The following is a 13,493-nucleotide window of genomic DNA, read 5'->3' as shown; positions in this document are numbered from 1 at the left end:
TATTCATTGGCTCTCATTTCTTGGCTTTTCTAAAACTCTGAGGCATGAATCAGTTAGCTTCTTCTTGGCTTCTTCTCATGCAGGCTAAAGTTTCACTTTCCTTTGTCTGTCAGTTTGGGTGTCACTCCTATTTAACTTCCACCTTCCAAAATTGTATGTATAGACATCTTTTGCTCTGCTTTACCTTACATTCTCTATATGCCTTTGATTTTCTGTTATTTTAAAAGTATTAATTGAGGTACAGTATGTCTCAATCTGCCACATTTAATAGGATAACCTGCACCCCTGTAATTTTCCCTTGGACACAGTGGTGGTAAGACAGGACTTACCATCTTTTCCTGCTTGGAAAGAAGTTGCCTCATTGACCATCCTCCCTTAGTAAAAAAAGGTGAGACAAAAATAAGGCTTACCTAACCTGAGGAAATGATGTCCTTCTTGGTAACACATGTTTCTAGTTTAGCAGGCTTCCACATTAAAGTTCCAACTAGTAATCAAATCTTTGTACTCTGGGTTGTATAGTTTCCCTGGAATATGAGAAATAGGTAAAAAAAAATAACAACATTGGGCATTCCTCAGTTCCCTGTCAAAATATTATATCTTTTCTCTCTCTCTCTCTCTCTATATATATATATATATATATTTATTAATATATTATACACACATAAAATTTTAAAAATATATCTTTCAAGAAGAATATACTACCAAGTGCACAACTAGATTGTAGCAATTTGGATGTATTCTTTGTTTATATTTTTCAAGTCATCTGACAAAGTGTATGCATCACATGTTTAATAAGGAAAAATGTTATGAAGAAATTATAACCCAGAATCTCCAATTTTAGTGATTATAATAATTAGTTATTTCCTGAGAAAGTAACAAAAGTTAGGAGAAGATAACCATGAGAGAAGTGGAAACTGAGAATAAAATTCCTACCATACTTTAAGATCAATTACTAAATTCCAAACTGGTGCCTGCGAAAACATGGTTGCAGTCATCCTGCTGATAAACTTGGAGTTTCCCCAAACTTTTCTTTTCTTCCTGAAAACTTGAAGAGATCTTAGGGACAGAAAACATTGTGGCTATGTTGATTCCTAGTATGGATGGCCTTTTGCCCTGATCTCGTGCAACCATTAGATTTTAGCATGCTTTGGTGTTTTAACACAGAGGAAACATCTTCTTCTGAGGATCTTGTGTAGATTTTTCCCAATGTGTCTCATCAACCTGAGCAAGAAAATGTAGACTAGAGAGGATTGTCATGTACATTGTTCATTATACTTACTCTGTCAAATTGCTTTTTAATATTCCACTCAGCCCATACAATAGTTTAATGGCTTTCTGTAGCACAGTAATTTCCAGAATGTGTGTGTGAGGTCACTGAGCTGTTGTGTTCCTCATCAGAGTAAAAGAAATTGTATTAATCTTTTCATTGTCTCTCCTTACAAACAGCAGAATGACTGATTATTTGGCATATGCTCAAGTACCACATGGTGCCAAACAGATGGAGACTATTCAGGCAGAAGCTGAGTCAGGCAAAGATGTCCTCCCCAATTTTGTGTTTGTGAAGAGAAACAAAGAGATGGGTCTTCTTTTTCTTCCTTTTTTTCATATTTGGATTCTGAATAGGAAGGGGGAAATCATCCTGAATTAACTGCTGTCTCTTCTATTTATCTGGATTCTATTGAAGGAGAACACATTTGCAATTAATCAAACCCTCCAAATAAATAATGCTGAAAATTACAAAATATATTTAAACAGTTTTTTATTTTATTTCAGAAATAGAAAGTTATTAAAAATATCAGAAAATATTTATAACATACTCACTATACCAGGCACTTCTCTAAGGACTAGAGTTAATGTGAGAAATAAAATATATACCCTCAAGGCCCTCATTCTAGGGTAGATGAATAAAACTAATAATAAATAATAAAACAATAGTAATAATTAAAAAAGAAAGAAAAATAATATGTCACATAGTGACTGCTATGGAGAACACAGGTTAAGAAGAAAGAGACTACCAATGGAGCAAGAGGTTTATTGTTTATATAAGAAAATCATGGAACATATATCCAATGAGGTCCAGTTGGAAATCATTAAGTGAGACCTGTGTATAGATAAAGAAAAAGAATATAAAGGTCCTGAGATAGAATCACACAGGTCTACATAGCATACTTTAGAAACAGCAAAGGGTCAGTTCAGCTGAAGTAAGGTGAGAAAAGAGTAAAGTTCTGAGAAAGCAGAAAGGAGGCTAGGTGTCAGATCATGCAAGGATTTTTAGGCATTTTAAGATCTTAAATTCTACTCTAAATGAGACAGGAAACCAATAGAGTATTTTAAGCAGGGAAAGGACATGGTGATGTACATTTCAAAGGACTCACTCTAGCTGCTTGTTTGGATTCTTTGGGGACACAATAGCTGACACAGACCTTTTGAAAGAATACAGTACTAATCAAGATGAGATATGATAGTGGCTTAGCCCAAGATGATTGTACAGAATCATTATAAGCAGTTACATTCTGTATATTTGTTGGAAAAATGCTAACAAGATTTGGTGATATATTGATTGTGGGTGGAAGAAACAAAAATAGTTTAGAAGAATACTCTAAAATCATATTAGAGGCTGGCACTTCCTGAGTGAGGTGCACAGACTTCTGAAAATTCTCTCTTCCATAGAGTCAATGGGAATACTGGCAAAAATTATAGAATAAAATATTTCAGAACTCTGGAAATTAACCAAAGGATTGCAGCAATCCTGTAAGCAGTTTTTAAAATAGCTAAATCTTGGTAAAAACTGTAAATTTTGTGGTGTTTTACTTTTCCCTCTTCTCATGTCCCCTTTCCAATTTAATGGTAGACTTGACAACCAATAGCATGCTGTTATCATGGTGATAATCAGAAGGGTGGTGGAACTATTTCAAAGCCACATTCTCAGAGAATTGTCATGAATTGAACTTCCTGATGATTTCTTGGAAGACCTCAATTGCAAGGCAGTATGTATATGAACTAATTCATGGCTTGACCAATGGGGGGGGGGGGTAAAAAGCCATTCACTGGAGATATTTGTGTAAAGCAGAAAGAAAAAATTGACTAATTTTTCAGCTGCCTGGGCTATGAATAACAGTATGAGCAAAGAACAGGCTAGCCAAAAAGCTTACAAGAAAAAGCTAGAAAATGAGATGCCCCTAGAATCTGTAAAGGTGTTCAAATACTCAGGAAATGCAAGAGAAGGTCCTAAGCTATGACTTTTGGTTGACTTTGAGGTTCTACAAAAGCAGAAAGTGAGGTTAAGGAAGAGATGTCAACTGTCTGGCTGATGCTAAATGAGTATCCCAACATCCACACAGATTCCTTCAACAAAGATTTGGAGAATTAATGTTTCTACTCATTTAAGAATTCCAATCATAAACTGACCACTGAACTACAGAAAAGAGATCACAAAGTGTGTGTGGCCACACAAAACAAAATGGACATACACAACAAAGAACACAGATTTTGTAGAATTTATCCAAACAAATCACTTAAAGAAGGAACAACAACAATAACCAGGAAAATCACCTCAAATTTGGGAGCTGGAAGACTGATTTCCAGAGTTGCTATGTTATATTAGTCCAATTTTTGTAAAATTTTATATAATTTTCAACAACAAAAAATAGAAGTAAGAAGAAAAAATTAAACTAAGGGAGGAAAAAAGGTAAGAAGAAAAAAAAAAAAAAAAAAAAAAAACAGGGAGGAAAAAAATACCTGTCCCTGAAGAAATACAGACATTGGATTCATTGGAAAAAGACTTAAAATCGGCTATTATACAAACATTCAAAGAATGACAAAAACCAGATCTAAAGAAATAAAAAAGAGTATGAAAATAATATTCCACCAATAGAGAATATCAATAAAATGATAGAAATTATGAAGAACCGAATTGAATTTCAGGAGTAGAAAATACAATAACTTAAATAATAAATTTAGTAGAGGGGTTCAGCAGAGGCATTGGGTGGCAGAAGGAAAAAATCAACAAACTTTAAAAGTGGTCAATTGAGGTTATGTAGTCTGAGGAACAAAAAAAAGAAAAAGAATGAAAAGATAGTAAACTAAGCTTCAGGAAAATGAGGGACATTATCAATATACTCATAACAGGAGTTCCAGAAGTAGAGAAGAGAAAAAGAAAGAATATTTGAATAAACCATGGTCAAGAAACTTCCCAAATTAGATGGTAAAAACATTAAACTACAAGTTCATGATGCTCAACACACTTCAAGCAGGATGAACTTAAAGACATCTACACAAAAATTTATTATAGGCTAACTTCTGAAAGCCAAAAACAAACTGAATGTTGAAAACAGCAAGAGAGAAGATACTACATGCAAGAGTTTTTCAGTAAGATTACCAGCTAACTTCTCATTAGAAATCATGGAGGCCAAAGGCAACATGTTGATATATTTAAAGTTCAGAATGAAAATGAGTGTCAACAAAGAATGTTATATCCAGAAAAGTTATCCTTCAAAAATGAAGGAAAATTCAATTTTCACATTAGCCCTATGTAACCCCTCATCCTCTTTGTTAACCTGGAGATGGTCAAAGGAGAGAAACCCTTCTCAGGGGACAGCCATTTTTAGTGACCAAACTCTCTTACTCAGATGTGTAGAACAGGAAGAGTTTAGAGTGGAAGAATCAGATATCTTTTTGAGTTGACTTTTAGATATTCATTCCACCTCATATTGGCTCCAGTAACCTGAAGATAATAAGGTGTCCAACAAATATCATGACAGTTGATCTATTAAGTGATCGTTAAGAAAGAATGCACACCACTGTCAGAACATAGATGATCTGAAAAGCTGAAAACAACAATTTTTGTTTCAAGGGCAAATATGATACCAGAGTCAGCTGGTCAGACTGGAACAACAGTGAAGCATCAACAGTTGCCCTAAGATAGGCCTAAATATTCTACATGGTCAGTTTGTCAGAAGCAGTCAGGGGCTCACCTTATACAAGATGGCCTTTGTCACCCTGAGACAAATGGGATCACTGTTGGCAGAAGCCGTAAGTTTGACATGCAGTTGTAGTTTCTGCATTAGAATTATGTATAGTCTTAACTGTGTTCTCAGGCCATGATGGTGGATGTGCTAACTTGTCTAGTTTGATGGTGGAGTCAAGTAGACATGGCAATGACTGGGTAGTGCTGGCTTCATCGCAACTTGATTGCAGTCAGTTTCTTCAGAGAACAGGTTTTACTTATTGTGAGGATCTACCTGAGTGACCCAGACTGTCCAATTTGCAGCAGTCATTCATTTCGGCATATTGTGACCCCTCTCCTCTCAGTGATCATTGTCCTGTACTGCTGGTTACTGAATGTATGAAACTGTCATTTCCTACATTTTGTCCAGTTTTGTAGTTTTTCTGAGTAGAAGGGTAAATCTATCCCCTTTGCCTCATTATATTCAAAAGTGGAAGCTCTCTATTCTCTTTCTTAGTTGGAGCAGTAAGAAGAGGACCTTTCTTAGAAGATCTTTTCTCTAGGAGAAAAATAATGGCCAAGGTGGTTGGAGGTTGAAGAAAAAGACGACATAGGATATCTAGAAATAAAAATTGTTCAAGGGCTTGGTAGTTTCTCTTGCTCTATTTTTAGGGGAATCTTAACTATCATATAAGAATTTAGGCTGGCAAGTCTCAGTCCTAATTCTCAAAATGATAAACCAAAGGGAAGTGCCCAAGCTTTTTCAGGGGTGCGGAGCCTCATCAATGCCATTACAGGATACTTCTGTGATTACAAGCTTATTGACCTACTCTTCTTCCTGTTTTGCATATGCTTTTCTTGGCAAGGCATCCTCTCTGCAGTGAGGTTGATGAATTACATTCTGAGCAGGGAGCAGTCTCAGCATCCCAGCACCAGTTTGATGGACCAGAAGCTGAATATAAATGACTAGTGAATATATCTAATTTATTAATTGGATTTTCCCATATGACTTCCAGGCAAATCTTTTTCAGGGCAAAGAGAAAGCCAAAATAGACACTGATAACTCACTAACATTTTCCTCACAATTACTGGCTCTTCCCTTTGAAATATATGTTTTTACACAGCCACACATCTAAATGCAGATCTCATCTCTGCCCGTGTTTTAAAGTTCATCTGTTCAACATCTTTTCATTTTTGGAACTGTTCCCAATAATTAGTCCTGAAACAAATGTTTCACTATAATTTTAAATAGTGAGACACTTTGGCTAGTTGTTGTTGTCATTGCTGTTTTATATATTTCCTACATTTCACTCATCTTTTGAACAGTTTTCATTTCTCAGAACAACAATGGAAGTCTGTGAGGGACTACATATTTTTTTTTTTAAGTGCTAAGTCTGTGAACTGGGAAGAGAAACAAGAAAGTTAATTAGTAGCCACTGAGTGCCTTTTTACTCTATGGCAGCCTCTCTATTTGGGATTGTATATAGTGTCTCATTCAACAACCTTGTGATGTAGCTGTTATTGTTCTGAATTAACAGATGAAGAAAGGTAGACCAAGAAAGACCAAGACCTGTGCATAGGCTTTTTTCAATTCTCCAAATTCAAAACTCTTTCCCTTACATTTTTCTCTTTTGCAAACTAACTATGTAAAATCAGGCAGAGATTGTACTGTTTTATTTTATTTTATGTACTTTTATTCAAACACTACTAGGATTCCATTCTTATTATAATAGTTATAAGCAATTCACAAATAGTGATATTTTTAAAAATATAAATATCATTATCCCCAAACTCCATCTTTCTTTTCTGAGTAGCCAATATTAATAATTTTGAGTTTTGTATTACATAGGAATATATTCAAATACACAAATTTACAATTTGGTAACTGTTATATGACAGTGTGTATTATATTCTTCAACTTACTTTTTAAATTTAAACCTAAATCTTTGGGTTTTTTCTCCACCAAACAAAATATACTGACTTTTAAAATTGCTGCATGGTATGCAACAGCTTAACTTTTAAATCATTCACTGGTCTATTGTTATAGAGTATCTATAACTTTTGACATTATAAACAATACTACAGCCAACATCCATATAGTTACATCTCTTTTTTCAAACTGTACAAATGTATTATTAATTTTCTTTCTCTATCTGGCCATTTTCCCCTTTCAATTTAAGAGACTGTAGTTTTAATTAGCAAATGCACCATCCAGTAACATTGCCAGGCTTACCTCAGACTTGCCAGGAAGTTTAAATGATCCCTCCTTATTCCAGCAGTTTTGGGTTGACTGATACTGGCAGCCAGATATCAAATTCCTGATTCACAGCCATTCAGGTCTTAAAATTATTGGATGTTCCAGTACTCACATTGTCAGAGCAAGTTCAGAGTTATAGCAATAAGAGATTGAAATGATCTCTTGGCTCAACTGTTCCATACACCTGCCTGAACAAGATTGTTATTTAAAATATATATTATTAATGGGATGAACTGAATATATTATCTTAGAACAAATCCTGCCATTCAAACAAAAAATAAGGAAGAAGTCTTCTATGAGAACAGGGATCCACCCAAATGAATGATTTCAGAGTCACGTAAAGGATAAGGCTATAGTTTTATTGCAATTTTAACAGAATTATGTTGAATGATGTTATTTTGTTTAACTTAAAATGTTCTAAATCAGTAGAATTTCTACCAATCTCCCAGGAAACTATTCCATTATTTAACACTTATTACCAAAGGGAAAAATAATCCATCTCCAAAGTAAATTTTACAGTTTTCTTAACTGGGAAAGTTTGATAGCCGAGGGAAAGGGCCATATTGTGATTTCAAGAATAATCACTTAAAGTAAGAATAATGCTGCCAAAATAGAGATGTGAGTCTCCTCATACACAAATATACAATTAGGTAATACATAGGCTTTGTAAAAATTAGGTAAGGCAATTAGATAAGTTCTTAGCACAGTTTCTGGCACATTCTCAATGAATGTTGGTTTTTTTCTCATCCCATTTATTCACCTTCCTTACCACCTAAATTCATGTTCAAGTACACTCTTTCTAATTCTTTCAGTCTTAGATATTCATTCACTCATTAAAAATGTGTTGAGTTCCAACTCTATTCCAAATGTTGTGGGAAGTAAAGGGCAGTTGCTCTGTTCTTTGGAGATTAGAATCTAGCTGGGAAATCAATTACTAATCAATGAATAACACAAATAAATGAAAAATGTCAACTACTGTAGATGAAAGAAACAGGTAGCATGATAGTCCAGGGAGATTAGATCTAATCTGTAGAGTCAGAGCAGGACTCTTCAATGATGAATCTAAGATGGAAAAGGGAGAAGAGTACACGCGAAAGTATTCTGTACAGAGAGAATACAATGAAATGAGCAAATGTTCAGTTATGGTAGGAAGCAAGGCACATGCAGTCACTGACTGAAAGGTGACTGGGTTGGTGAGGAGAAAATAAAGGGATAATGAAGTGGATGAGGCTGGGGAAATGCGAGAGCAAGCCATGGAAAGGAAACAAGTTAGAACAGCTGCCATACTGGTGCAGTATTCTGTGTAAGATATCCTGAATACTTGGTTTAAAGGACAGAAGTGGTAAAGTACTTCAACAGAAACTAGAATCTGCCATTCTTCAATCCAGAAAACATGATGTTCAAAACTATAATAGATCTTTTTAGCTTTTTTCCATGTTTCCTAAACCTGCAAGCCTAAACTGAAAGTTATAACAGAAAAACCCTAGAAATCTAATTTATAGTAAGACTCCATTAGCTCACAATAAACTGCTATTTATATTTGTTAAAGAGAAGTGTAATACAAAAAGTGACACTTTAAGATATCATCCCTTTACCCAATTTACCTGAAATCTTTTAAGTTAGTTAACCTATTAGCTTCAGTTAGCAATAGAGGTCGATGATAGAGGGTGGAAAAGAAATGATTGATATAGCAAATCACTGATGTTTAAGCTACAGGAAGAAAATATTCAGTTATCTTTCCAAAACCCTGACTCTAATTATCCTCCTCCTTCTATTCATTAAGAGTACTCATGAATTGAAGGAGTCTGGTGGATAATGTTATAATTTTGACTTGATATATGACAAGAGAGAAAGTCTGTTTTTGCATAACTCAGAAGACTGGGTCTACAAAGTCTCATTCTTGGTTGTATTCTAGATGCAGAAAAGTGTATCTTTTTTGGGGGGGATCTTTTTGTTGGAATATGATTGCTTTACCCTGTTGTGCCAGTTTCTGCTGTACAACAAAGTGAATCAGCTGTATTTATACATATACCCCCATATCCCCTCCCTGTTGAGCCCCCCTCCCACCCTCCCTATCCCACTCCTCTAGGTCATCACCAATCATCAAGCTGATCTCCCTGTGTTATGCAGCAGCTTCCCACTAGCCATCTATTTTACATTTGGTAGTGTGTATATGTCAATGCTACTCTCTCACTTCATCCAAGCTTCCTTTTCTCCCACCCCATGTCCTCAAGTCCATTCTTTACATCTGTGTCTTTATTCTTGCCCTGCCACTGGGTTAATCAGTACCATTTTTTTTAGATTCCATATGTAAGTGTTTGCATACTGTATTTGTTTTTCTCTTTCTGACTTACTTCACTCTGTATGACAGACTCTAGGTCCATCCACCTCACTACAAATAACTCAATTTTGTTACTTTTTATGGCTGAGTAATATCCCATTGTATGTATGTGCCACATCTTCTTTATCCATTCATCTGCTTGATGATCTTAAGTGATTGTTTACATGAATGTCTTCCCATATATTCTTCAGCCCCTTTGGGGCAAGATCCTTATCTTATTCATATTTGTAATTTTAAGACTCAATATAATAGCTAGTAAACCACAGGCAAAAAATAAATATTTGATGAACAAATGAAACGATGAACCACAATATTTTGCTTCTATAGGTTGAATCATTACTCTAGTATCATTGGCACTAACCTGTGGCATTTTATAAATCTAGAAGCAGCTTAATAGATCAGTTGATATAATACATCTCTCCTTTTACAGATAAGGGAATAGAAACACAAAAAAATAATTTATAAATCAGACCTGACTCCTAATCAAATAATATATATTACATGAAGTATGAGAAAATTATTTAGAATGAAATGTTCAATGTAAAAATAAAAGTATCCTTATGATATATGCATTTAACAATTCATTGATTTCAATAAAGTGTGCATGGCCATTATTGTGTTATTGAAATATATTCCAATTCTACTAATATTTAATCAGATGTTAGCACTTCATATACTACTTAGAAATGGATGGTCAATCTCATGGGTCTCCTATATCTTTCTTCTTCATGTTCTGAGATGTTCTATTATTTTTACCTGTAGTTTTATTCTCTGGTTTCATCACAAGATGGTGCCAGTGTGTCTCTGTCACTACAGAATAGGAATTAACAGATAATCTGCATGTACTTGCATTGGAAGTTGGATCAAGATCTAGGGAATTCGAAGCTTCTTGACATTTTTTTTTCTTTTAGAATTCCAGCATCCCCACTTAAGCAGCTGGTAAATATTTTCTAGGACTTGTCTTCAAAATTCAAATATTTCTATACCTAAGAGAATTTTATGCCCATATATGACTCATATATGACTTCCGATTTCAAAGAGCTTCACTCATCTATAGGAAAACACATACATAGTATTCACACACATTCAGGGTTATGGTAATTATTCTTTTTTTGGTCCATGTTCAAAATCTTTTCTACCAGTGACTTGTACGTATTGTATACAAATGCCAGCTCATAATTTCTATAGGCAGGTGGAAAATTAAATTTCAATTACACTTGTGGTTCTCCTCACTCAAACTTCTATAGTCATACACCATATTAAACATCGGGAAGAACGATTGGTCACTGATCATCTGTTTCCTTTGAGAATTTTATTACTCCAGTTGACAAGTCCAATTACCTACTGCTTCTGTGGTTTCCTTAGAAGTGGCTATCACTATAGTGATTGGAAGCACTGGGCTCTTTCAGTCTTTTCCATGTAACATGGTGCCTTTAATTTGTTTTTTTCTTTATTTTTTAATCTTTATTCGAGTATAATTGCTTTACAGTATTGTGTTAGTTTTTGCTGTACAACAAAGTGAATCAGCTATATGTATACATATACCCCCATATCCCCTTCCTTTTGAGCCTCCCTCCCACCCTCCTTATCCTACCTGTTTAGGTCTTCACAAAGCATCAAGCTGACCTGCCTGTGCTCTGTAGCTGCTTACCCCTAGCTATCTATTTTACATTTGGTAGTGTGTATATGCCAATGCTACTCTCTCATTACCTCCCAGCTTCCCCTCCCTACTCCACCAGTGTCCTCAAGTCTGTTCTCTACACCTGCATATCTATTCCTGCCCTGCCTATAGATTCATCAATACCATTTTTCTAGATTCCATATATATGCATTAGCATACGGTATTTGTTTTTCTCTTTCTGACTTGCTTCACTCTGAATGACAGACTGTATGTCCACCCAGATCTCTACAAATGACCCTTTTTTTTTCCTTTTTATGGCAGAGTAATATTCCATTGTATATATGTGCCATATTTTCTTTACCCATTCATCAGTCGATGGACATTTAGGTTGTTTCCATGTCCTGGCTATTGTAAATAATGCTGCAATGAACATTGTGGTACATGTATCTTTTTGAATTATGGTTTCCTCTGGGTATATGCCCAGTAGAGGAATTGCTGGGTCATATGGTAGCTCTATTTTTAGTTTTTTAAGGAACCTCCATAGTTTTCCATAGTGGCAGTATCAATTTACATTCCTACCAACAGTGCAAGAGGGTTCCCTTTTCTCCACATTCTCTCCAGCATTTATTATTCTAGATTTTTTGATGATGGCCATTCTGACCGGTGTGAGGTGATACCTCATTATGGTTTTGATATGCATTTCTCTAATGATTAGTGATGTTGAGCATCTTTTCATTTGTTTGTTGGCAATCTGTATGTTACCCTTGGAGAAATGTCTATTTAGGTTTTCCACCCATTTTTGGATTGGGTTGTTTGTTTGTTGATATTGAGCTGCACGAGCTGCTTGTGTATATTGGAGATTAATCCTTTGTCTGTTGCTTCATTTACAAATATTTTCTCCCATTCTGAGGGTTGTCTTTTTGTCTTGTTTATGGTTTACTTTGTTGTACAAAGCGTCTAAGTTTCATTAGGGCCCATTTGTTTATTTTTGTTTTTATTTCCATTATTCTGGGAGGTGGGTCAAAAAGGATCTTGCTATGGTTTATGTCACAGAGTGTTCTGCCTATGCTTTCCTCTAAGAGTTTTATAGTGTCTGGTCTTACATTTAGGTCTTTAATCCATTTTGAGTTTATTTTTATGTATGATGTTAGGTGTATAGTGTTCTAATTTCATTGTCTTGCATGTAGTTTTCCAGTTTTCCCAGCACCACTTATTGAAGAGGCTGTCTTTTCTCCATTGTATGTTCTTGCCTCCTTTGTCATAAATTAGGTGACCATATGTGTGTGGGTTTATCTCTGGGCTCTCTATCCTGTACCATTGATCTATATTTAGGTTTGTGCCAGTACCATGCCTGTCTGGATTACCGTAGCTTTGTAGTATAGTCTGAAATTGGGGAGCCTGATTCTTTCAGCTCCGTTTTCTTTCTCATGATTGCTTTGGCTATTGGGTCTTCTGTGTTTCCATACAAATTGTAAAATCTTTTGTTCTAATTCTGTGAAGAATGCCATTGGTAATTTGATAGGGATTGCATTGAATCTGTAGATTACTTTGAGTAGTATAGTCATTTTCACAATATTGATTTTTCCAGTCCAAGAACATAGTATATTTCTCCATCTGTGCCTTTAATTCTGAGGTTCTGCCACATCAGTAATACTGACAAACCCTCTTCTCAAAGGGCAGAACTTACAGACATGCACACACACACTCACACGCACATACAGGTGTACACCTCTCTTTTGGAGGCATCTCTTTTTAGTTTACAGATAAATTGTGTCTCCTCAAATTCTATTCTTATCAATGATTCTAGATGCCAGGGGAAAAAATCTCTATCTCAGAAAATTATTCTGATAAATATGCATAGAAATTCATTCAGCAGCTATAGACACCATGCTTTTTTACCAACTGTATTGCTAGATACAGGAAGCTTTCCCAGGTTTTGCTAAAACAAAAACCTTCACAAATATCTCCATATGGGAGAGCTCACTAACTAGCACATGCCCCAAATCAATGAATCAGGTGATTATTAGTTTATAATAAATAAATTACCTATATGATGCCTTTATCCTGAAAGGATTAAATGCATCCCTGAATTATTAAACTACAGTGGAAAATGCACAATTTTGCACCCTAACTCTGAATTATATATATGTGTGTATATATATATATATATATATATATATTTTTTTTTTTTTTTTTTTTTTTGGTCATTCCATGATGAGGCTGTATCTTGTCAGGATAGTGATTGAAGGGATTGGATGCATGGAGAAGCTATGATTCCTTGCCATTACATATTTCAGTTTTTAAGCTTCTCACTTATGTGTTTATTGTA

The 13,493-nt window shown here is 35.0% G+C and overlaps 1 protein-coding gene across 12 annotated transcripts in view; it reads right to left on the bottom strand.

Annotated features, from left to right (window-relative positions):
- LOC130860693 (caspase-12-like) overlaps positions 1–13,493 on the bottom strand; it is a 100,984-nt gene that overhangs the window by 40,887 nt on the left and 46,604 nt on the right. For 4 of the 12 annotated variants that reach the window (XR_009055512.1, XR_009055511.1, XM_057749245.1 and 1 more), the window contains exon 5: positions 411–524. The exons of 5 other annotated variants lie outside the window; for them this stretch is intronic. Coding sequence is in view for 3 of the 7 variants with exons in the window: in XM_057749245.1 (XP_057605228.1) it covers positions 457–524 (68 nt within the window). In the remaining 4 variants the exon portion in view is untranslated. Of the gene's footprint in view, positions 1–410; positions 525–791; positions 1,676–6,981; positions 7,391–13,493 lie in introns of those variants that run through there. 3 more of the 12 variants (XR_009055509.1, XR_009055510.1, XM_057749243.1) reach the window with 3 other exon arrangements.

The sequence above is a fragment of the Hippopotamus amphibius genome, chromosome 9 (assembly GCF_030028045.1).
Source record: "Hippopotamus amphibius kiboko isolate mHipAmp2 chromosome 9, mHipAmp2.hap2, whole genome shotgun sequence".
Taxonomy (NCBI): Eukaryota; Metazoa; Chordata; class Mammalia; order Artiodactyla; family Hippopotamidae; genus Hippopotamus; species Hippopotamus amphibius.
The sequence above is the reverse complement of the archived record's forward strand: the minus strand, read 5'-3'. Positions and strand labels throughout refer to the sequence as shown.